At 37.9% G+C, this 25,395-nt stretch overlaps 3 protein-coding genes across 3 annotated transcripts; 2 read left to right on the top strand and 1 right to left on the bottom strand.

The window, feature by feature from the left end:
- Nucleotides 1-10,242: 10,242 nt before the first annotated feature.
- LOC137748363 (uncharacterized) lies at nt 10,243-12,826 on the bottom strand. Its single transcript, XM_068488511.1, has 3 exons — nt 12,597-12,826; nt 11,244-11,475; nt 10,243-10,726 (listed from the first exon to the last, which is right to left on the bottom strand). The coding sequence occupies exons 1-3, from the start codon at nt 12,722-12,724 to the stop codon at nt 10,424-10,426; spliced, it is 663 nt and encodes a 220-aa protein (XP_068344612.1). The 5' UTR covers nt 12,725-12,826; the 3' UTR covers nt 10,243-10,423.
- A 2,390-nt stretch (nt 12,827-15,216) lies between these two features.
- LOC137746068 (protein OVEREXPRESSOR OF CATIONIC PEROXIDASE 3-like) lies at nt 15,217-17,185 on the top strand. The gene is made up of 4 exons (XM_068486129.1): nt 15,217-15,558; nt 15,649-16,086; nt 16,532-16,861; nt 16,982-17,185. Exons 1-4 carry the CDS (start codon nt 15,364-15,366, stop codon nt 17,120-17,122), a joined length of 1,104 nt encoding a protein of 367 aa, XP_068342230.1. The 5' UTR covers nt 15,217-15,363; the 3' UTR covers nt 17,123-17,185.
- Nucleotides 17,186-20,568: 3,383 nt separating this feature from the next.
- Nucleotides 20,569-23,433, top strand: LOC137738734 (transcription factor HY5-like). The gene is made up of 4 exons (XM_068478212.1): nt 20,569-20,754; nt 21,228-21,408; nt 21,523-21,679; nt 22,815-23,433. Exons 1-4 carry the CDS (start codon nt 20,658-20,660, stop codon nt 22,872-22,874), a joined length of 495 nt encoding a protein of 164 aa, XP_068334313.1. The 5' UTR covers nt 20,569-20,657; the 3' UTR covers nt 22,875-23,433.
- Nucleotides 23,434-25,395: the final 1,962 nt, after the last annotated feature.

Here is a 25,395-nt window from a genome sequence, read left to right on the forward strand (position 1 = left end):
TCTAATGTGGAATGGGAGACCAAAGAGTCATTGGGACTAGTTATGCGATAATGTTTACACTACTACACTCTTTTTGGTATGTATTCTATATAATATTTCCTAGTACAAGTCCAAATTAGATACCAACATTCTCTTATATAGTTGAACAACAATTTTTTATTAAGAGAGAATTTTGTGATAAAGCTCTAATAATCTATAATTTATTTGTTTGAAAAGGTTTGTTGGAAGATCTTTTGTTTTTATAAAATCTGGATTGATGTTTAGAAAACTTGTTGGTTTGTTGTGCTTTTTTCTTTTTACTCGAAGGAGCGATTGGAGGTAAATCATATTGTTCACAAAATGTTCCAAGTTCGTATTTAGCAATAGATTTATCTTTATGAACTTGTTTTGAAATCTTCATGTCGATACACATTTTCAATCCTTCCTTTTGAATAACATTAACTATGTTACCATAAGTAAGGGTATGATAAGGTATGACACATTCTTCATTTACTAAAACATTTCGAATTTTGTGAGCAAAAAGATTTGGTAAACCATTGATAAATTTTTCTTTCCAAAAAGGTTGATTACTATCTTCCCGAAGCATAACTCTGGATATGAAAACATCTTTATACCATCTGAAATCACTTAAGGTTGGACACCTTAAATTACTCAGTTGGTCGTGAATACGCGTAGTAACGTTGCTGGGTGTTCCTATAAAGTGTTCTATAATCGTATAAAGTAAAGTATTTACTCCGTCGGGTATTCCCTGTCCTATCGTTTCGTCAAAAATGGGAAATCCTTCCTCATCTTTTTTTACCGCAAAGCGTATTTCATCTCTGGACTGAGAAGTTAAGTGCTTCTCCCACCAAGAATGAAGCATTCCAGTGAAACCAGTGACGAGAAGATCAACGATTTGTGTTTGTGTAAAATTGTGATTTGAAATGTAGCTATTAGCAACCATGGACATGTGTTGAAGTTTGTTCAAAAGTTCTTGTTCAGATAAGCCATCTATGTTCCACTCATAAAGTTTGTCGGCTGAAACTGAAAATTGATTTTGAATATTTCGTTCTTCAAATTGAAGGTCAGGAGGGGTTGGCCTGGGATACCAGTTTTTTGTGAGAGAAGTAGGGTTGACCGGATGAGTACGAATACGTTTTAAATCAAGAGTTGGTTGAAGATCAATGTTGTGAAAAGCATTTTCAATATTTTGAATAGCAGAACTAGTTTCCGTGTCCTGAGAAGAATCTGGATCAGATGTGTTTTCTTCTTCGACAGAAACATCATTGTTTTGCAAAACATTAACAACTTTTTCTTTTTTGAGCTCAGTGAGCATATGATCAATTTTTTGTAAAGTAGTCATAGATTTTAAAGCAATGGAACTTGAAGCAGTATCAGTAAAATTTACTAAAGGTTTTTCTTTTTGAGAAGATTTTGGTTGAGACAATTTGTCGATTTTGGTTTCAATTTTGTCTAACTGTTTTCCAATAGTATGAAGACTTTGGTTTGTAAAATTATTCTGTTCAATGACAGGTTTAAAACCAGAATCTTCTTTTGGAATTTTGAAAGGGGTTGCGGGAATGTTGGTATTACCAGTGGAAATTAAAATAGTTTCTTTGGGAGGATGACTAGAGGAAACCAATAGTTTCTTTGGGAGGATGACTAGAGGAAACCAAAGTTTTGTCTTCCTTAACCCAATTTTCTTTGGTAACAACCGTAACTTTGTTTTTTGTTTCATAATGTTTTTCGATAAAATCAAAGAAAGATATTTCAAATTGGTATTGTTCTACAAAAGCTTTCCATTCGGCATATATGGCTAGCTTTTCTTCATCACAATACTTTTTTCTAAAAATATTTCTTCTGGGGATGTTTTCCTCAGAAGCGATGTCAGCTTTAAGCTTCCTCCATCTTATTTTATGTGGTTTGTTTAAAACAAGTAATTGGTGATTCACCGATGTTGTTTCAAAATCAGAAGGAGTTAGAGAAGTGGGTTCTTCTTGGTTTGGAGGATGATAAACAGGATGTGCAACTTGTGAAGAAGTGTCGACAGACTTTAATTTGAGTAAATCATTGACTAAATCTTGTTGTGCAGCTTCCTGCTCTTTTAACTTTTTATTTACTAAATATTTGATCAAATCTTGATCTCGACCCAGTCTATCGGTTGACGTGGATCCAGAAAAAGACTGTCTGCTAGGAGTAAAAGATTTGTGTGACAAAACTGATTCACAAGATTTTCTTGCTGGACGATCAAAATTGATTTTAACTGTGCCGTCAAAATATTGTTCAATGTTGTCAAGATTAACGAGGCTGTTTTGAACGGAAACCGGCTTACTTTCATTAATTAAACACCAATCTGAGGGGAGACTGATGTCTGACCACCTAATGGTTCTTGGTACTCTTATGTTTGCGCTTTCTTGGGTTGTTTGGATTAAAAGAGTGTGGTCGCGAGGACTTTTGTTCAAAGCTTGAAAATTCATGTTTATGCCAGTGACTTTGTAATAAATTCTAAAAATAAGTGCCAAAGGTTGTGTTCCTTCCAGGACTTGGTATCCAGAGGTTTTGATATTGAGAGTAAGAGCTTTTAAAACATGTGGGTCTGAAAGACTTATTGTGAGATCTGGAAAACAATCAAAATGGATAGGTCCGTTATAAAGACTTGATTCAATCATTCCAAGAATACTATCGTTAAAATCAGTAAATTGGGCGTCACGAAGACATAAAAGAATAGACGTATTAAGACCTTTTCGTGTTAAAGGTTTAACAGCGATTTGAACTAAACCAATGTGAAGATAGTTATGACCGTTTTTGCGATGCGCTTTGATTTGTTCTGGAGAAAATAATTGACAAGTCTCATGTTCTTTGCTAAGAGCATAAGCCTTCTCAACTGTTTTGACGTGATGTTCGGATTTAAAAGAGGTCAAAGACCATTTTTTCTTGTAAATATTTTGCGTTGAAACTTTTGGAATGTTCCAGTCGGAAAAATCAATACTTTCGTCTGTTTGAAAATCCAGTTTTTGTTCTTCATTGACAATGTCAGGTATAGTTCCTAAGGTGGATCTAGAGCTAGTGCTGGCCATTGAACTAGATCTAAATAATCTACTCATGAAATGCACAAAACAAGTATACTATATGCAAGACTTAAAAGATTCACCTTCCTCGTATGTCTAGACTCTTCCCCCGCTCATGCCTCTCCTGGGACTTATTGTTTGGACCACGTCTTACTGTTTGGCTGGAAGAAAGAAGAACTGAGGACCGACGATTAAGAAATGCAGATAAGATACAAGTATGTGAATAGCAATGAACAGATTAGATAGATGCTAATGCAATTACCAACCACTTGGCTCTGATACCAAATGGGGCGGAACTAACAACAGGCGGCAAAGCCGGCCATAGAATATGAAGTGCGGAAGTAAAACATAAAATAGCAGCAGGCGGCATAGCCGTCCATAGAATTTAAAGTGCAAAAATAAAACATATAAAAACAGAGTAGCATATCAAAATAATGAATTAAACGTAATGATGCAAGTATATTTGGAAAATAAGTTTTATTGAAAACTTACTGCAATGCAGATAACAAACAGGTATTGCCTAATGGCAGATGAAACAAGTAAACAAAGAGATGGAGCTCGCAGGCATCCTGAATAATATATATGTATTACAAGTGTTTGCAAAATAATCTCAGAGAGATGATATTGAACTGAGCTTTTGAAGTTAAAAACTTATATTCTTCTTCTGAAGATGAGTCCTCGTTATATAGAGCGAGGAGACTGAATGAGGCTTGCCCAATAGATCCGGGAATCCCGCTGTCTTCTGAAGAAGGCTGGCAAAGCTGGCTGAATGAATAGTGAAGATGCTTTGATTCTTTTACAAAAGTTAAATGAATAGTGACCTTTTTGTTTTTCACTATTGTAAATAGTGACCTTTTTGTTTTTCACTATTGTGAATAGTGACCTTTTTGTTTTTCACTATTGAAGAATAATGCTTGTCTATTGCGGAAGAGATGATAGCAGCTACTGCTGATGATGTTGTTGGGCTGACACAATCACATGGGCAAATAATGCAGTTCAATAATCAAACGGATCTTGAGCATCTTGAAGGTCCACTTGATCAGCCCAATTGGCGGGAGGCTGAGTCCCTGCATCAGAAGCGTCAGAGTCCGAGTCGGAACCTTTCTTTTTCTGTAGCCTTGCTGCTTCAGCCATGAGCTGTTGAGCCAAGTCCAGAAGCTGGGAGGACTTATCAGAATTCTCCTTTTTCTTTGAGCTGGAGGACTTAGAAGGTTTTCCTTTGAGGGAAGATGACGGACTAATGTCTGATAGGGATTGAATCGGCTCTTGGGTTTTTAGCAACTCAGGAAATTGCTGATGAACTGGCAAAGCTTGTGAGGACGAAGTTGAAACTTTGATTGGCAGTGCCTGCGAAGATGCCTGGGGAAATTCCACTTTTACAAGATCAATAATTTTTTGGTGGTTGAATTTATCCCACCATTTTACCCATCGGGTTCTGTAAATACCACCGGTGTCCACTTCAAAGTTCCATTTGAGAATCCATGAGATCTTGTACTTGGCCATGAGCAGTGAAAAAATAGTAACTCTGTTGTCGAAACGATTTCTGTCAAAACTGGGCTGGAAGTTGTTTGTGAGTACATGACGAAGGTCATCTGGAATGATAGAAGAGCTTGGGCCATGGGAAGCCCACCAATCTGGAAACCATGCAGGAAACCGCAATCTGAAATTCTTATCAAAGGTTATGAACCATGAATGACTAAAGTCTTCTGTCTGGTGGAGAAAAATGTTGGTCCATGCTTGGATATAATCATAGTAATTGTAATGATTGTTTGGGATGAGAACATGCTGAGTATGAAGGGGTTTTGTGTGATAAAGGGGAATTCCCCATTCGAGTTCGGTAAGGAATTTTCCAATATGGAGTGAATGATACAATATTTTGTTTTGGTGAGTGGTACTGTAAATTGGCTTAATAGCAATGCTTTCTGTTTTTGAAAGGATAGCCTGGTAATATTTTAGGCTTTTGTAGGATTCAGTTGGTAAGAAATGAAAATTTGGTGGAAGGAGTAATTTGGCAATGCGCTCTGGGGGTTGGTTTTTGTCAATGTGAAGAGGGATGCTAAAAAGCTTTTCTGAATTGGGATTTTGGACATATGGAGATGTTTTAGCATAGCTAGGTGTTTTAGGTTGTGAAGGTGCTGGAGAACGAACTGAAGAGTAGGGATCATAAGGGGTGGCTAAGGCCGTTTGGTAATTTGGTCGGATATTTCCTACTGTTGATCCTAAGGGAGTAAATCTGTTTGTAATGGCGAGGGCCGATGAAGAGTCGGGAATAGACTCTTGTTTTACTGGTGCTGGGGTTTGGGTAAGGGTGGCTGGGTATATACGTACCTGTTTACCAATGAACCAGTATTTGCAGAAGAAGTCACTAGGTCTAGTCTCTCTTTTATTTTCCTCCTCCATGATAAGGATGGCGGTGGAGCATTTTTTGGACGATGTTTTTTTTTTTTTTTTTTTTTTTTGAAAACTAGAATCCATAGAACCAGGACAAAGAAGCCAAAGAGAAATACAGAGAGCCTACAACAAGGCAAATAGCTGAGAACCAACAAAAGCAGAAAGTAGTGTGAGTGGTCCAAGGAGCAATGACGCCGCATTCAATGCTAAAAACATCACCACTCACACTACCGGGGTGTTTAGGGAGGGCATGGGAGACCATCGTTACAAAGAACATGAACAAAGGAAAATGGAGGTCGATCGACCCACATAACATCACACATCTCCCTACATTGTCTCGACGCAATGAAGTCCACCGCACGATTAGCCGATCTTGGAACCCAAGACTAGGGACAAGTTTGGAAAATATCCCCTAATCTTTTACATTCCATAAGAATGGGGAAGGCTTCCCAACTGCCAAGAGTTGAAGTATTCCTGAGGCTGGCAATGGATTCCATCGAATCAGATTTGATGATCACCGAGTTCCATCCCTGGGAGATACCCAATTCGCATCCATGGAGAAGCGCCTTTGCTTCCGCCACCGCTGCATTAGAAGCTTTGATGGAGTATCAACAAGCTGCCATAAAGTTTCCTTCCATATCCTGCACAACCACACCTGCAAAGCTAGCCTGCAAACTTGGCCTCCAACTGGCATCAACGTTGATTTTGATAAATTCAGGACAAGGCGTAGACCAATGGACCTCAACAGCACCAGGGGAACTGAGCCGAGAGGTGCAGCGCACCGGGCAAGCAACTTCATTAAAAGTGCCAGCCATAGTGGCGATTGAGATGACTACCTGTCTTGGGTTAACCGGAACATGATTAAACAACGCATTGCAACGGGCCTTCCAAATTTGCCAACATGGGAAGCCAATATAGGAAAGCCTCATTGTAACCTCTAACTTAGAACCCCCATTTATCCTAGCAATGTCAATTAGCCATTCTGCACAGTTGGTGATTAGAGCACGGTTAATTTTTAAATTAAGAGCACCCCCAAACCAAACTAATTCAACCCATAGGCATAGAAGGAATAAGTGCTCCACCGATTCCTCGTGTAAATAACACAATGGGCAAACAGGGGATTATGCCGATCTCCTCTTGAATAAGTTCGCCATTGTTGCAATGGCAAAGTGAAGGGTTTTCCACATGAAGCATTGAACCTTTGGTGTTGTATGTATGGTCCATATAGCTTTCCAGAGAGTGTTGGGAATAGATGTAGAGGACGATGGACCCTGGCTTCTACGAGATGGTCTCCTCGAGGCCGCCCAATGGTATCCTGACTTGACAGAAAAAATTCCCCTCTTTTCAAAAGGTCACACCAATCTGTCATTGAGCTCCGGATCGCCAATCGGAGTTTCTAACAGGGCATCATAATCCTCAGCCGACACAACCAGTTGTGAAAATTCGATGTTCCATCCATCTGTCTCCGAACTTAATAAAGAATTCACCCTTGTATTTCGGCTAACTCGTACCTTCCCCATCGGCGATGGTCAGCCCAATGGAACGGAAGGAATCCATCTATCGATCCAAACCCGCACATCCTTTCCATTCATAATCTGCCAATGTTTGTGCTAGTTTTCTTCAGCTCGAGGTATTCAATTTGGTGAGAGTTTCAAGCAGTTTGCAATGTGCACTTCTTCCGATCAGAAGAAACAAATAAAGTTCATATAATCATTAACGAATGACGCAAGTACGATTGAACTGTCATTGCTCAAATCCCAAAGGCAGCGGACTCGACTTTGGATTTCAAGCTCTCATTATTGAGCACAAAGTTAAAGTGACTTAAAAGTTAGAAAATTGGCCAAAATAATCATTTTTAAGACTAATTACCAAAATGATAAGTTTTTATAGTGTTGTAATTGTTATATTGTCAATATTTAATCGATATTTAATTTTGATCAGCTTGCAGTTGAGCATTGATTCTCATCATTCTAACCAATTACCTATAAAATTTCTACTTAAGCCCAAAACATGGGTTTAATTAAAAACTTAATAAATTGAGACTATACCTTCACTGTGTAGGCTTATTTTAGGCCATTACTCGACCCAAGTCAAATTCCAATCCAAATCCGTCCCAATAAATAGTCCAAGTCAAGCCAATCTTACATAAAATGTGCCCTAAAAGTGAAACTTGTAATAATCCAGGTACAATTGCATAGGGAATGCATTGGTGATTTTGGTATATACATGCATATGATAAAATGTGCAACAAGCTTCACCAGAAAAGTGGGGTCGGCTATATAAACCTTAAAATGTCATTGCCTTCAGTTTTGTGTCATGTTAAAATAATGGACCAAGGCATGTAAAATAATTTTGTACCAAATTCGTCATTCATTTGTGTATTCAAGTTCTTCAATAATTGTTCAAGTAAACACCTTCCCCTATAAAGGATAATTTGGTCATTTCATGTAGAGAATTAAATAAAATAAAATTAGGGATGGGTCTTAACTGTTCAAAGGCCGCAAGATTACTGATGGTAAGTAACCTGTACTTACTTACAGTAATGACATGCTTTCCTAAAAAAAAAAATAAAAAATTGTGAGTCTCTGATCAAAACATTTTTTTATTGTTGATATAAACGATATTTTATATTAATGTAAACCTGCCATATTGTATATCAAACTCATGTAAGTTGAATCTTGACCTTTCTACTTGGAGCAAAGATACATGCTCCCACTTGGATACAGGGAATATTTTGTTCACCACTTAATGAATATTAACTACCTTTTGTATCTCCATCCCTAAAACTGAATAGCCCTGGTAATAGACAATAAAATAATACAAAATAATTTTATTTGTAATTTCGAATAAAGCACTGAGAGCATCACAATAATTCCCTACCATTTCTTCACATCGTGAACTTGGAACTTGTATATTTGGACTCCTAGCAACTTTAGGAACATAATTGGGTCCTTGCATGCACCATCGGTGCACTAGGAAGTGATCCTAGACCCAAGAGCTTCAAGCTCTAGCTTGTAGTTTCATGTGAGATTTCCTTGTTCCTTTGAATATTTGGGATTTTCTTGTTGGTGTTGTGATTTCAAGTGAAGACTTAATGGTTAAATTTTGTTCTTTTCGCTGTGCATGCTTTTTGTTTTGTTTTTCCAGAATTTGGCGAGAAAATTAGGCGAGCTCCGTGACCAAACCCAGCCAATCTTGACCACGGTTGTTACTCATAGTGGTAGAATCTTGTTCCTATTCATTTTAGCATCATTTTTGTGCTTAAATTACAATTTTTAATGGAGTTTTAAGTCGAGATCGGAATCGGGATGAATCCCTGCCAAATATTCCGGTGTTCTCCCTCAAGGGGTCTAATGACCCATGTTTTAAATCGTGGCTAACGTCACCCTAACGTCAACCTTGCATCATCTCCGCCTTAGGCTCTCGAGCCAGCGATTCGTGTTGGGCCTGTCGCTTGGGCCCCATCCGGCGCTAAAGCCCACATGGGCTGTACTTGATCACCCTAGCGATTTGGTCATGTTCTGTCCATGGTCCATTGGGCTAAAGGCCCTGCTGTACTTGCTCTAGGTGATAGTGATGTTCACTACTCTCTCTATCATTATTGCATGAATTTAAATTTGAAAATCTGTACAATAGATAAACACAAATTTCAAATTTTAAACTCATTTAATGATAATAAGTTGAGTGGTGAGAATTATGGTGAGCAAATATGCACTCCTTTCTCCCTCCTTGATATATCATATATGCTTGATTTGGGACCCACACCATTGAAATTGCTTCAACACCGTAATTGATATGGCACTTGACTAAAACTTTAAGGACCCCTCTCTCACCTCACTCCAAACCAAACCAATAAAGTGTCCCATTTTTCAATCATGTTACAATTATGCAATAGTCGTCATCTACCAATCTTGACAAAATGAAAAATTCCAACTATATATGTCACGTCCCGATCCTATCTAGAATTGACACGTGGCATCACCAAGCATCCGTATATCCAACAGACACCGCCTCCAGGATAGGTACAAAGTATAATACAAGATCGTTAAACTGCCTACGTACCCTAAACAATGATCAAGCCATTCATAATTCATCATATCACTATACTCGAACATTCCTCACATAAATCGTTATACTCAACAATACACCACAATACATATCATGCAATATTTCAAAGAACAAACGACGAAACACAATCATATCCTCTGACCACATTAACTAATTAATCTCATGGAAGAAGATGAAGCCAACCAGTGACCCCAAGTTTTTATTTGCAGAGGTGTGAATCTCATGGAAGAAGATGAAGTAAACGACGTCGTTAGGCTGGTTATGAATTTGTTTACTGTTTAATGAAACAATGAGTTTGGTTGGGGAGTTTTAAGAAGAGACGAGCAATTTTAAATGGAAAAAGCAATCCTAATACTGGTTTGATTCTCTCAGCTAACGATACTATACACCCTATAATTTTCTAAAGCAAACTGCCTTCTTCGTTATTTGCAGACCTCTTCCCCTAATCCTTCTTTTTCTACTTCTTTGTATTTTCTTTTAGCCTTCCACAGTCTACCTCTGACTTGGTTGTCTGGGTTTGTACATATTTTTCTCCTAGTATTGATATAACTCAGAAATAATATCCAATACGAGAATGTGCATGACCATTTCGTACAAGAAATTAACAAGACGTTGACAGATGCCCTCGGATTGGAACATTGGGCAAATTATCGGGACCAAATTCCATGCAGTCGAAAATATAGGTACGGAATTGAATCTTTGCAGATGTATTTTAACAGGAAGCATTATCTGAGAATCAACTGTAATTTTTAAACGAGAGATTGGAGAAACAACTGCAATTTTTTAACACTGATGATTTTTTCTTTTTTTTCAGAAACACGAAAAATATTGGAACGAAAACATACAGTTTGAAACATACAATTTCCTCACGAACTCCGAAGGGTTGAACAAAAATTTGATGGATTACATACTTGAAATCATTTCAGCTTAGATTTTGAAGACCTTTGAAGAGGTTTTGCAATGGGCCTAGCTGCAGGTGCACTTCTTGCAGCAGCCTTCTTCATATTATACTTTACAGACGAGAAAGCAGCGATTACAGCAATGAGCATGGTTGGGTAGACAAACACAGCTTTTGTAGGGTCTGTGTTCACAGGCTTTCCGAGAATCCCTTCTTTAATGAGGCCCCAGAGAACTAGAAGCATCCCGAACATGCTCATCCTCCCTCGTTTTAGAATTCCCACAAGAGCTCCAGCCACAGCGAAGTAACTTCCGGCTAGAACCTGGTGAATTTATCGAAAAACAGATATTAGATTACTACTTCAGATTGTCAAACATGAAATCCTATTGGTTTGCTAGTGCTGATATTGAACTCTATGTGAACTCTAGGGCATATCTAATGCCCATCCAAGGAAAATCATGGGAGAGGAAATTTCAGCCAGGTACTTTAGGATGAATATGGATCCTCGATGCAAATCATCTGCATAAAAGAATCCCTTGACAGCATAGAACAAAGTACAAAACAATTACTCGATCGTCTGATTTTCCTAAGTTAGCTTCCTATCATACTCATTAATCATTATCAATCCAACTGGATAAGAAAATTAACCTTCCTAAAGTAGACACGACTCCCAGTCACAGTTGGAAAATTGAGTGGAAAAGAATACAAATAGAACCAAAAAGTAATAATTCGTAAGACAGCAACACTGAATAAACAAGAAATTGGAGGCTTCCTCAATATAGAATTTGAATATCCATTTAAACAACGGAAAGGGGAAAGCGTCAGTTGAGAAATAGAACCTCTAAGCGCTGGAGATCAGTAACTGGAGAGGCTTCCTTTGCACTAGTCAAGTTATAGATGTCCAATAGGTTATTCCAACTTGGGACAGTCATGTTTTTTGCAAGTCCATTTGCAACAGCTCCGGGGTAGAGGAGGGCCTTGACTGCAGTAACAGGAAAGATTTCACTTGCAATCAGCTGGGAAGATGTGACATGCAACGGTGTGGTACACATGCCAGATCTGCATGGAACTCTGTAACAATAGAAAAGGAAGAGACAGAAAATTATCAAGACGAACACAGAAAATTATAATTTTCCTTTTTCTTCTAAATGCATCCGCACAGAAATTAAATGAACAAAGATTTTAAATGATTTTGATGCTCTTCTTCTGATCAAGACTATCCAGAGGAACAAAGTGTCTTTTGAACTAAGATGAAAACAGTGCTCAATTATGATACGAAAAGGTACTTAACGGTCACCACCCATGCAGATGCAATGAGAGAATAGATGCATGGAGGAGATAAATTCATAACAGAGTAAAAACAAGTTATGAGCATGTGTATGAAGTATGTAATAAACAAGAAAGCAAAAAAGGATGCATAATCCTTCAGTAAATAATGGAGGTTCAAAGAACAAAATAGATATCGTACTAAATGAACACTAAAACTTAACAGCTCAATACCAATACAATATATCAGTTCAAATAAACACACTGCGGAACACCTAAAATTCCCGAATAAGTTTTCTACCACGGGAATCAACCTCCATTTCCAGATCAATACAGGTTCCACACGAACCTATAAATATGGATACTTGAAAATCAACGCAATCCTACCCGCTTCTCAGAAATAAGTTCCCTAAATAAGTATTTTCAGTAAATATACACTTCCTCTAAGCACAAGTCAACTCTCACCACGCCTATCTCAGTTCATCCACTGCTGTAAATTGTCTGATCCAGATTCCGAATGGTTTTGAGTGAGAGGTGTATCAATTCAACTGCTAAACTAAATCCCTTCTTGCAGATCCAAAAGCCAAACTCCGGGTATCACAAATTTCGATCGACCAATCTAAAACAAATAATATACTTAATCCTTCAGTAAAATCTAAGTCCAAATCAACAATACGGTCCCAATAACTTCAAAATGTGCATCCAAATTCCAGACAAACCCACAGAGGGTTTCAAACTTTAACCGACCGAGATTCGATAAACCGAAAAACTACCAAATACCCAGATGCAAAAACATGGAAATTAGCAAAATAAAGCAAACCCAGATGGCCAAGCAAGTTGAACCACTAGGGATTATATCAAAATTAGAAAAAAATTACACAGATTTGGATACAGAGAGTGTGGGGATTAAGTGAGAACTGGAGTACCTGAAAAGCGGGATCTGAAGAATGATGAGGAAGAAGTAGACGCGAGAGGCGATTGCTGAGATGCTGTTTATCCATCCCTTTGACGATTTTGACGATGCGGATGACGGTGGAGATGGAACCGTTGCCATATTTTCGGTTTAGTTCAGACAAAAACTATGACAGAAACGAGTTATGAGACTCACTTTGGTATGGTGGAATTACTAATGGTACGCGTTTCTGTGGACGGCAAAACCAAAACGACGGAGTTCTGCTCCAACGCAGCGTCGTTTGTCTTTGAAAAAGCGGTTTCGGGGCCGGCTAAAGTCTAAACTAACATTTTACCAACTCAAGTTTTTGTTGATTTTTAAACCATACCGGCGGATTTCTATTTTCTCATATTACACTTTTAAGTTAAAAATTAAAATAGCATAAATTTGTGTGTTTTCATAAATTTTTATTTTACAGCGCTTATTACAAAATGATTTGAAAAATCAACAGTTGAATGTTGTATGTAACTTGAATTACTAAGGGAGATACAACATTTGTAAATCATACCTGTATTTTTGACAACTTGATCGTCTCATCATTCACTAAGAGCAAGTCCACCCCTAAAAAAATACGCCAGCATCCAACCTATTTAATTCACTCAGTGAACAATGATAGATCCTAATGAACAGTAATATGTCAAATGTATCTCCACCCCTAACAAAAAATAACCTAGTCAATTTTATTAAAATACTTATTTTTTATTATAAAATAATAAAACTTATTATATTAACATCCCGCATATTGTTGAATAAACCTCACATACTTAATACATCTCACATTTGTTTTTTCAATTAAAAATTATCTTACTATAGCCCACATACTTTCCCAAAATACCCTCATACCCCCACATTCTTCAAATCTTATAATACTCATTTTTAATTTTTATAAATTAAGTTGACTTTGGAGTAAAACTCTAACATCATGTGCGATTGATCTGGAGAGAAGAAAATAGTAGCTTGAGAGGTGTCAATTGAACCAAATTGAGTTATATTGTAGTAATTAACCATTGAATGGAATGAGTTATGTTGCAGTAATTCAGCATTGAAAATAGTGAGAACTTCCTAAGAGAGAAGCTTTCAAATAATCGGGATTTATGGGAATTGTAAATAAATATTAAGCTTAAATCAATCAATAATAGGCTTGGGTAGTATAGTTTCCTGGGAAATCACAAGCAGATAGGTGGTACTAATCTCCTTTGAAATCAAAATCAGAGAATAGAATAACGCAGATAGCTTGGTTAGGGTTTTGTTTAACAATGGAGAGTGAGAGGTTTCGATAGTTGAAGAAGATAAATAATATGTTAAAAGTGATTTGGAGTGTGTTTAGAATTTTTTTTTTTAAACCTAATAAGGTCGAAATTGTCATTGCATAATAGGGTATATAAGTCATTTAACATTAAATTTTAATGTGGGATTGCATTCAACATTTTGTGAGGTGTTAATAAAATAATAATAATTTTATTTTTAATTTCTGTCTTTATTTTAAAACTTAAGAAAAAAGAAAAAAAAATGGAAAAGCAAAACTTCATTTGCGTCCCCAAGCTTTCCTTCGTTCATCCTCACCCTCTTTTCCCCCTTTGTCCTTCCCTCTCCCTTCACCACCAAAACCACAAGCCAGTGATTTCTTTAGCAATGAGAAATCGACTTCTTCAACAGTGAGAAATCAACTATATGGCTCGGATCTAGCGCGGTGATGAAGACGAAGAAGGAAACTCCGTTCTTCACGGCATGTCGGTGTACATCGAGAGCTTGATGAGCCTTGAACAGGGGTGGTTGTTGTTGGGATTGTGGTTGCGGAGTCCAACAGAGAAGACGACGAAAGGGGTCTTCTGGTGGCGCCGGGAAACCAGAAACTACGGTAGAAGATGGCTTGTGACGTCATGTTGACGCCAACATGACGTCACAGAGGGCAGCTGATTGCTTAGCACATTTTGGGCCGGCTATGGCCTGGCTTGGGCTGAGTGCTAGCCTATTAGGTTGGGTTGGAGGAGAAAAAAGGGGTACTGGTATGTTTTGGGGGCTTTGAGCCGCCCTACCCACATGGGATCGAGTTGCTCTAAGTACAATGGGGTAGGTGTTAGATTGTTTTTTATATAAATAGTCAATATAAATTTTTACTGCTTTCTTAATTCGTAACAAGTCTCGAAATAACAACTAATCGCATAATTTGACATAAATAATGTGGTGACCATAAAAAGTTAGAAATCTAGTATTTATCAATGAATCCGGATCCTCTTTGTGAGGATTCTTGAAATTCGTGAATCATATGGTCAAAAATCATACAAACAGTACTTGACAAAAACTGACCGTACGATGTACGATGAATGGACATGATTTACAGATCTTCATATCTCCAGATCCTGTTAGTTTACTAATTTAACCCAAGAATTGAAAGACTATTGACGAAAAACATAAAATGATGCGATTTTGTAAAAATGCAATGTGAGAATTTCGTTATTTTCCCCAAGAGGAGTAAAAGGTGATTAGCGCTAAAGGCTAAAGCCTATAGCATACTGAAGCTTACGAAACGCGCGAAAGTACGGTCGTTTTGAATACGCTTTAGACTGTTTACACGGACACTGGGAAAGAAGTAGATAAATCCTGAACCCGGAGGCAGAAAGGCGGCGCTGGTTTTATTCATCGGCGTTCGGGCAGGAAGCGGTGCGGTTCTACGACCTTTAAGACAGTACCGTTTGGCGGCGAAAACATACCCATCCCGTATTCTTTGCACTGACAGCAAGATGGCTTTCGCTTCGGCGGTCAACACACCCAAGGGGCTTCACTTTCTACCGTTGCCGTCTTCCTTCAGAGAACGGCCACCCACCAATCTGGTACTGCCACGTCACTTTCCGACTCGGTTTTCGTCCACGCTCGCCTTGGCTCGCCGCCGGAACCACCGCGCCGAAGTCGCGCCCTCCAAAACGAAGATGAAGAAGGTAAGAACTAAGAAATGAGCTTTTTTGTAAAGTGCTTTCTCTGTTTTGAAAAAAGCTGAAATTCTGCTTTTGAATTGTGGTTTAATGTAGAAAAGTTTGGGGAAGAAGGAGGTAAAGGAGGCGGAGGTGGAGGAGGAGGATGTGGATGAGGATGCGATAGATGCGCTGTTTAGGCTGCTGGAGGAGGATCTCAAAAACGACGACGCATCGTTTGACGGGGAGGATTTAACGGAAGAAGAGCTGTCGAAGCTCGAACAGGAAGTTGCAGAGGCACTGGGAATTGACGGTGACGATGATGTTGATGACGACGATGACGATGATGAAGAGGAGGATGACGACGACGACGACGTTGTTGTTGAGAGCTATGCCGAAGAAGAAGAAGAAGAAGAAGAAGAAGAAGAAGAAGAAGAAGATGATGATGATGATGAAGATGAGGAGGAGGAGGAAGAGGAAAGTCCGGTGAAGTTGAAGACTTGGCAGCTGCGGAGATTGGCGGCGGCTTTGAAAGTTGGTCGGCGCAAAACCAGCGTAAGTGTTTCCGTTTGTCTTTGAATATGAGATTTTGTTTGATGAATATGTGAAAAGTTGTGTAATTGTTGATAATTTTGAAAACATTTACTGTACTGAAGACGAAATTGAAGATAAAGGATGCTTCATATCCTGCTATATAGTGATTCTTTGATTCGAAAATAAGTTTTCGAGTTATAAGGAGGCCGAGGAAATGTGGCGATTATAGGCGTGAGTGCTCAAAATTACAAACCCAAGTTCGTAATCGAAGTGTGTATGAACGAGAAATAGATAGGAAAAACATATTTTTCTATTACTTGGTAGTCAAAAATAGATAACCAAGTTATGTAAACTCTGGTTTAGTATTCGTGGAAATTTGCTTCCCGTTATTTGGGGGGTTTTTCGTTATGCTGGCAAGTGTGATACTGTAATCAATTTCAATTTTCGCTTTTCCTTTTTGTTGCAGATAAAAACTCTTGCAGCTGAGCTTTGTCTTGACAGGGCTGTTGTTCTCGAATTGCTTCGTGAACCCCCTCCAAGTCTTTTGATGATGTGTGCTGCTTTACCTGATGAACCTGCTACAGTGATATCTGTGTCCCAAACAAAGTCAGTAGAAGCTGTTGTGGAAACAACTCGAGAAACCGTGGTGGAAACGGCTACAGATTCTGTAAAGCTTGAACCTGCAGTGAAGGTGCCCGTTCATGTCAGGCAACAAAAGTTTTCTGCTCAAAAGAGACTGAAGAAAGCGCAAGTTGAAACCCTTGAAAGCGTTTATAGAAAAACAAAGCGGCCCACTGTAAGTGAATGTTTTATGCTGATTGATTTTGAACGATATAATGCACTTTCATTTGATATTTGGGTTAAAAGAACGTGTTCGCGGTTTCCTCATGCTCTGTATGTTTGATATGTGATACAGAATGCAATGGTCAGCAGCATAGTGCATGTGACAAACCTTCCCCGCAAAAGAGTTGTGAAATGGTTTGAAGACAAACGTTCTGAGGAAGGCGTTCCAGATTCTCGGGTTCCCTATCAACGGCCTGCCCCTAATACTGTCTAGTGAACCAATGTGTAAATCAGGTACTTAAACGTTTATAATGACATCTGATAGGGTTTAAGTCTCGCCTTATTTTTGTTTTTGTGACATCTGTGTTGGCCTCGGGCTAGCTCGATGATGACGGGGTGGGGACAAAATTTGGATTAGGGTATGTTAACTCGGATTATGGTTTCATTCACATCCAATGTACCCAAAAGAAAAAGATTAGCTGAATGAAGTCTTCCCTTAGTTCGAAATAATATTTGGTATGAGAAAACGTTGGTAATGAAAAATATTTGACCTCTATCTTCTTCGTTTGCCTAGAGAGAGCTTTGATCTTACACTAAAAGACATAAACAGAATATGTTTACAACATTAGTTTAATAGAAGCAACAACTTCAAGCATAAGATTAGACCGATTCAAAGTGTGTTATTCGTTTAGATGCCATCCCCTGACCTCTTTCGGTTTCTTCTCCCCTTGGAATCTTCTCTCTTCCTCTCTTATATATAATAGCCTAATCATCTAGATTGGTATTACCACAATTCCTGCACAAACCAAATACCATCACAAGTTCACGACTGTCCGAGAGAAGGCCATGGCAACGTTAGCAAGGTCTGCATCGACATTTAGGAGACAAGGATCGTCGGGGTTGATCTGGGACGATAAGTTAGTGTTGCAAAGAGAGGAAGGCAGGGCCGACTCAAGAGAGCTGAGGCCCTGCCCAAGTGCCAAACCCGGTGGACTCGAGGCCTATGGCCATTCAAATGCAGCACTCGCTGCTTGCCCCCGTAGCCGTTCTGTCCCAACCAGGAACCCTAATTCTTTCAAAAGCAAATTCTTGAAAATGTTTCGTGCTCTTTTCCGAAAATCAACCACCACCCGAAAATCCGATGCATGAATCGAGATGCCCTAGTTTGTAGTGCATTTTATGATGAGTGGTTTTAGGCTTTCATTCATTCCTAGTCATTACCCTTGTGCGTATATAAGCTGCCATATAATAGAATAAGCAATCTCCGAGTCTTCCCTTCTCTAATATCGCTTGTACGAATTCTTATGTCGTATCGTATGGATATTATATTCAACATGTTCGATGAAATTCTTGTAACTTAAGAAATGGTGTTCCAACATATCACCTCTTGTAATTATTTTGGCATTTCATATCAATCGAGGATACCGACAAAGTGGTATGCCGACAGATTAGTTTGATGCCCAACGTTGCAGTGTGGAAATGGTGGGAGAAGCCCATCTCCATTTGCTTCTGATTTAGAAGAAATAGACAAAGCTTTTAGTCAAAAAAGGGTTGAACGCCCATCTCTACGTTTCTACTTATATTGTATGGATAAATTGAAAGAAACCATTCCTTCATGTCATGGAGGATTATTTTTAGAAGGCTTGGTAAATTTTTTCTTTGGGTCCAACCTAAAAAGTCAGTCTACGTACAAGTGATAGGCATCTATCCTAGAGTTCTGGTATACGTCAGTGTATAGTATATATACGTATTAGATCCATCCGTTTATTTTAATTGGATTCTTCAACACATATTTAATCCGTTAGGTTTAGCAATGTATGTCATTTACAGTGACGTATTCTAGCATAGCATTTGTACTATTGTTAGTGTAAACCATGGATTAAGTAGTTTTTTTTATTTGACAAACAATAGCGTTTTAAGTTGTTAGGAGGTAGGGAGACTGGTGAAGATCGAACCTACACCATAGTGAATAGGCATGATTGCTTTTCGTCACTGTAGTAAATTGCCATAATTAAGTTACTTATATATGTTTTTTTTCTTTCTGTTTTTTAATACAATGACGGATAGGATATTTGACGGCATTTTTTTTAGTAAACAAATACTTATAGTTAACTTTCTTTATTATTAAGGACTGAGAAACCAAAAATTCTCGATCCAAACATCAAAGCCAGGAAAAGAAGAAAAAAAAGAAAGTGCGTTGTTAGATGTTTTTTATTATATTCTATAATTAGTATCAAACTCGTCATTCATGAAAATCGAATTTCATACATTTCACAATTAAATAAGCTAAATAACTAAAAACTATAAGCGCCTTTTTTTACTTTGTTCCTTATAGTTGTGGTCCAACACTTGTATGTTGCATCTAAGACACCAAAAATGAAGTTACATAGTTGTAAATTTGGAAGGCAACTTCGCACCTAACATGTCAAGTTGGTATCTTCAAAGGGGATATCTAGAGATATCTAATGTCTTTTCTGTGACGGTAGATTTATATGTTCTAAAATCAAAAGGCAAACTCATGTTTCAGAAATCACAAATATGTGGAGTTGTCAAACCTTAACTGGTATTGGGTCGTCTTCGAGTTCTTTGCCTCCACAACTCTGAAAAGAGCTTCATCGTGATTGTACATACTAGGCAATCTACCATTCACCTAAGGGAAGGTAGATCAAGAGTGAAAGACTTACCACCCTTATCAGGTAAAAATCGAATAATCAGATATGTCAATTTAGCATGCTCATTGTTTAGTAATATTTATTATCGATGATTGAAAGAGATTTCAAGCTTGAATCTTCTCATATGTGCGAACATGATTGATATGTATTCAGTTGGTACATTGTTACCTTAAATGTGAATTGCATATAGTTTATTTTCTATTTATCTAGGATTTTTCTAAATGGGTTTTTTATAACCTTTTTTTTGTTAATAGACTACATGTATAACCTATCCCTAAAAACTGGCTTGTAAGGAACACCTAAACAACTTCAAGATATGTTATCTTTTCGAATTGGTTAACATTTGACCATGCTTCTGTACCCAACGTCCTTGTTATAGTTAGCTCACTTTATAAGCATTGGTCTAATGATCTCCCTTGCTTTCCTTTGGGGCAGCTTCACTCTTCCATATGTATTCAACAACTCGATGATATGCACGTACATTATAACGATCATATTAATTAACATATAGATTGCTCGATTCTATAAATATAACACGTTATTTTAAACTGATGTGTAAGAAAAATGTTCAATTACGTGATGTAATAGCAATTATTTACTATTAGACTAATAGTTGGCTGTCCATATCCAGAATTTATGCAGTTACTTAATCGTCATGTTAACGGTCAATAAAGATTATCAAGTTAAAGACATCACGCACACGTTACCTCTAAGGTATGGAGTATCCAAAATTCCATGGCAAACCTAGCTCTCGATGCTTCCCCAAAATGAAGAAACACATGCACTTTACATCCAGCACACAATGTGGTCCCACACTGTCCCAGTTCACCGCACCTCCCTCGCAACCCTCCACACCGTCCGTTCGATCAAAACCCAATCCAACGGTCACCAAACCTCCACGCTCCCTCCCTTCAAACCTTTGATTATTGCCACACCTCATGGCTCACAACTCTCCACGCTCACACTCCCACAACCCTCAGATCTGCACAGCCTTTGACGGCTGCAAATCCACCTCTCTCTGCTATTTACTCACTCAAACATTATTGTCCCGCTCTTTTAAATTTATTTCGGCAGAAAGAAGCCGCAGAAAATTCGATTTTATTTCTATCCCTGTTGGATTGGATTTAGCAGAGAAAAATGCAAGAGCAGGCGACGAGCTCCCTTGCTGCGAGCTCTCTGCCTTCCAGCAGCGAAAGGTCTTCCAGCTCCGCATTTCATCTTGAAGTTAAAGAAGGTTTGATTTTTCATTTCGTTTAGTAGTTTTTTTAAGGGTTTTTTTTTTTCTTTCCAGAAAGTATATATTTGGTTTGTTTCAATTTGTCTACTTTATTTGCTAATCCGAAGAATTTCGAGGTTTCCCATCTGGGTTTTGTTATAACCAGGATTTTCTGAGCTGGGTAGTTGTTATTTTCCCTGGAAAATGCTTTTTCAGATGGAAAATCTTTGCTTTTACATTGTTCCAGATAATAAGTTGAAAGCTTGAGTTCAACAAGTATATCTTTATAAATCCAAAGAACTTGGAAATTTCCCATCTGGTTCATGTAGAATCGACTATTTCCTCAACTGGCTGGTTGTTTGTTTCCCTGGAAAACTCTGCCCTGTTACATTGTCCAGATGAAAAGCAGTTGACTTTCTACATTTCTTATGTATTTTGTTTTCGTTTATTGGATCCAAAAATAAAAAATAAAATTATCTGCCTAAATTCAGGCATGGAAAGTGATGAGGAGATCAGAAGAGTGCCGGAGATCGGCGGCGAATCGGCGGGAGCGTCGGCTTCCGGCCTGGAAAACGGCTCGTTGGCCGGTCCAGACCGGGTCCAAGCGGCTGGTGAGAGTCAAAGAAAGAGAGGAAGAAATCCAGCAGACAAGGAAAGCAAGCGGCTGAAGAGGTGGGTTCAGATGCACCTCTTTCTGGATGATTTTACCGTTCTGCCCTTTTATTGTGCGATGGGGTCATTGGTATTTTGGTGAATTGTCTTATTATGTGGGTGCGAAATTAATAGGTTGTTGAGGAACAGAGTTTCAGCACAGCTAGCAAGGGAGAGGAAGAAGGCATATTTGAATGATTTGGAAGTGAGAGTCAAAGAATTGGAGCAGAAGAATTCTGAGCTTGATGAGAGGCTTTCCACTTTGCAGAATGAGAATCAGATGCTTAGACAAGTATGTGTATCATTACCCATTATCATTATGGTTTCAGTCTTTCACAGCACGTTACTAATCCGTAAAGGGTGACAACGACAAGGAGTCCAATTAGTAATATCACCATCTGACGGTCAGATATGTTTTTTTGGACGTGAACACAGATGGTTACAACATATCTAACCGTCGAATGGTGATAATATTAAGTACTTCTACATATTATAGTCAGATATGTTGCGTCCGCATAGTTAGTAATCTGAAATCGGAATCCAACTCCTTAAATCAGATTCCATTTCTTAAAGTTAGTGATGCTAGGTGCATACAAATATATGTTTTCAATCAACATAGAATCACTAGTTGGAATGTGTTTATATGTGACAAAACAATTGGATATGGGGTACTGTGGGAAAGGAAATTTGATGGGATAAATGTACAGTTCTGTTGGGGAGGGCCTTGGTATCACCTTATCACTTGTTATAAAAAATGGAAAGTGTAATGAATGGGGTAGGGGCTGTGGGGTCTACCCCACCAAATCCATTACTTTGCTTTGCTTGATAAGAAAGAAAGTTGCAGAGGCATGGGGAGTTTATGGAGTAGAATTATAATGGTGCCAAACTCCCTTTGGTCCACTGACTAGTGGCTTCAAATTTATCCCAGTTAACATGTTTCGTGTAGTTTACAATGGTAATTCATAGTAATATGTGATTTTACTTACAGTAAAAGATTTTTTCACACATTATACCATGTTGGGCTGGCGCAGAAATGTTCCGGTGCTTAGAGCCAAAGGGTACTCTTTTTGCTATCCAATTCACAAGCTATACACATGCCATTTTGCAAAAGTTTAGACGGCTTGGAACATCAATAGGAGTCCCAAATTCTACACCTTGTCGTTGCTTGAGTTGGAAAGTATTGAGTAGTGCCCAACTTCTTAGCATGATCCGAAAGTGTTGGTCGTTCAGAAACCCTGACTGAGTTGAAAACAATCCTAGCAGAACTGCCACTAGGCTTATGCTTTTACTGAAAGTCTTAATTGTTTACTAGACAGAGGTTACATATGCTAAATATTGTTCTATACCATTTTATGTAATTCACGCCAAGTTTGATGAAATGTAGCATTTACTTATAGGTAACATTTGTCATTTTAATTTTGTCGCAGATATTGAAGAACACAACAGCAAGCCGGAGAGGAGCGGGTGGTAGTGCAAATGCGGATTGATCCTCGTAGGACACTAAGATCCGAGTGTTCATAAGAAGTTGCGAGTGCAAAAGTGGAGGCGACACAACTTCCGTAGTCGAAGCGTCCGTTGAAACATCACACGCAAAAGGACTTGGGCATGCTGAATCTTAGATTAGTTTTCCTATTAGTTATCTTCGCTAGTAATTCATTTGCTTTGCCATTTTTTGTACTCTGGTGTCGTTGATATGGTGCGGTTTTGCTCCGACTGGCGACAGCAACTGAGGTTAGGTATGACTCAAAAATGAAAACACTAGTAGATCTGTGTGCAAAGAGTGCAAGTCCAGGAGGAAAGCTGATTCATGGGAGTGATAATAGCACAGAGACAGCAAATGGAAATAGTAGTGGTGGCTATAAGAGGATATGGTGTGTACTGTGGTCTCGTTAAAACCTTGTCGGGGCTTTGAAGCTGTGGTTGAAGAAGAGTTAATTGTGTTTTAGTTTAGTCTACACGCAATTTTTCTCCATGGAACGATGGAAATGATGTTTTAACAGTAATTTACTAGTATCATCAACCAACTATATTGCCCTTAACATTGAAGTTCTGATGTTATACCATGGATAAATCTAAATTTAAATTCCATCCAAGGACTAAAATGTAATATACATATATATATATACATACATATATATATACATACATACATATATATATATATATATATATATATATATATATATATATATATGTTACACAAGCGGTATCGAGGGAAGAGATTGAAATGGGTAAACGCTTTTAACACATTTAAGTTACAAGTTGCGTCCAAAGTTTAGTATCTCTTAGATCGGAATTGTATTGTCAAAATTTAAGAAACCATTTGGTAGTTACATTTGAGGAAGAGTACACCGATCTCTAATCGAAAGAGTGACAAAATAAAATATAATATGCAATGAATGTTTTCATTCTTAAGGCCTGGGGTTTTTTGTGATAGAACTTCAGCATTTGTCTTGTACGCAATAAGTTGGCAAGTTTGGGGGTAATATTAGTGTGGTTAGTAATAAATCGGTAGCATGGCACTCGAAATCTTACCATATATGAGCCGGTTGATTGTTCCCGAGTCTTCATCTTGTCTTGCCTTGGTTCCAGGCTTAAATGATTGATGATGAATTTGTTGTACATGTGGCCCACTAGATCATTACGTGGTGAAGTGAGTATGTTGAAGTACATACGAATTCCACATTGATAAATTACTCGTTAGTTAAGTTGTGATCCGAAACAATGTTTGACCGCTCATGGGTGAGGAAGAGTTCCTCAAAACACGTTGTGACTAGTTCATAGAACTTCGTGCTTATGATCATAACTATTTATATTATAAGACACTTGATAAAAATCATCTGTGAAAAAATTAATTAAAACTAAAATTGTTCAATCAACTTTAGCAACACAGGTATGATAGTAACAATCAATTTGTTTTTATACAATTCAACGACAATACAAACTCATACTTTATTGATTTTTATTTTTTTGCAGGGATAAATATTTTGTGAATGAACTTGTCTTGATTCTTAATCGTTTAAGGAGGCAAGTTAATTCCTTGAACCGTTGGATGTAGGGGCTTCCGGTTCTCGTTGAAGAAGATTTACTTTTACTACGGCCAGGGGTAAAAATGCAAAACTATTCCGATGGCGGAGGCGACCAAGCCACTGTTAAAAGGGGAGGAATTAAGCCACCGACACCTCCCACTACAGCCTGGTACCAGCAAACAATAAATTACAAAAATTAAGACTTGAAAATACACAACAATTTTTTATTGTTTCCTCCTTGATAGAGACCACCCAACCGGTTACATATATGTGTCCGTGCTCAATTGGACAGAACGTCTGAAGTCAACAAAGCAACTCAATTGGGAAAAAAATTTTAATGTGCCAAGAACATGGACTGGTACACCACATGTCATAATATAATTAGTTGAAAATTTTCTTTTCTAATGTTCAACTAACTGTATTATTGCACTTAGTGTATCACACCGTGTTTCAAATACATCAAGTACATACTTTCTGTTACGTTGCATTATTATTTAATTACGATGTCATCATCTTTAAATAAATAAGTAAAAATAATTAGGAAATGCGTTATCACTAATCACATCTCTTTATGCCGGATGTGACTTTAAACCACTATCTTTCGTAACCACTGTAATCAAAGTTGTTATGAGGATGGTAATGACCCTCTAACTAAAACATTGAATTTTGAAGGCCAACAGAAATGTTGTGAACCTACAAGAAACATATATAATTTCTTATGTTCAAGCGATGGCGAAGACATGAGAGTTGAAACTTTCAAGCGTGAAAAATACATACATATATGCGTATAACATATGTACATAATGTTTTATTTTAAAGAACGTGTATTTTAGTGCATCAATAAAATTAGTTAAAAAAATTATATGGGAATTCATTAAGATTGAATACACCTTATGTATAGAGATAATCCCAAAAAAAAAAAAAATGATTTAGTATAAAGGTAAATACCGTATATGACTTGCTTTATTGTCAAATTGTT

Source organism: Pyrus communis, chromosome 1, assembly GCF_963583255.1.
Source record: "Pyrus communis chromosome 1, drPyrComm1.1, whole genome shotgun sequence".
In the NCBI taxonomy this organism is placed as follows: Eukaryota; Viridiplantae; Streptophyta; class Magnoliopsida; order Rosales; family Rosaceae; genus Pyrus; species Pyrus communis.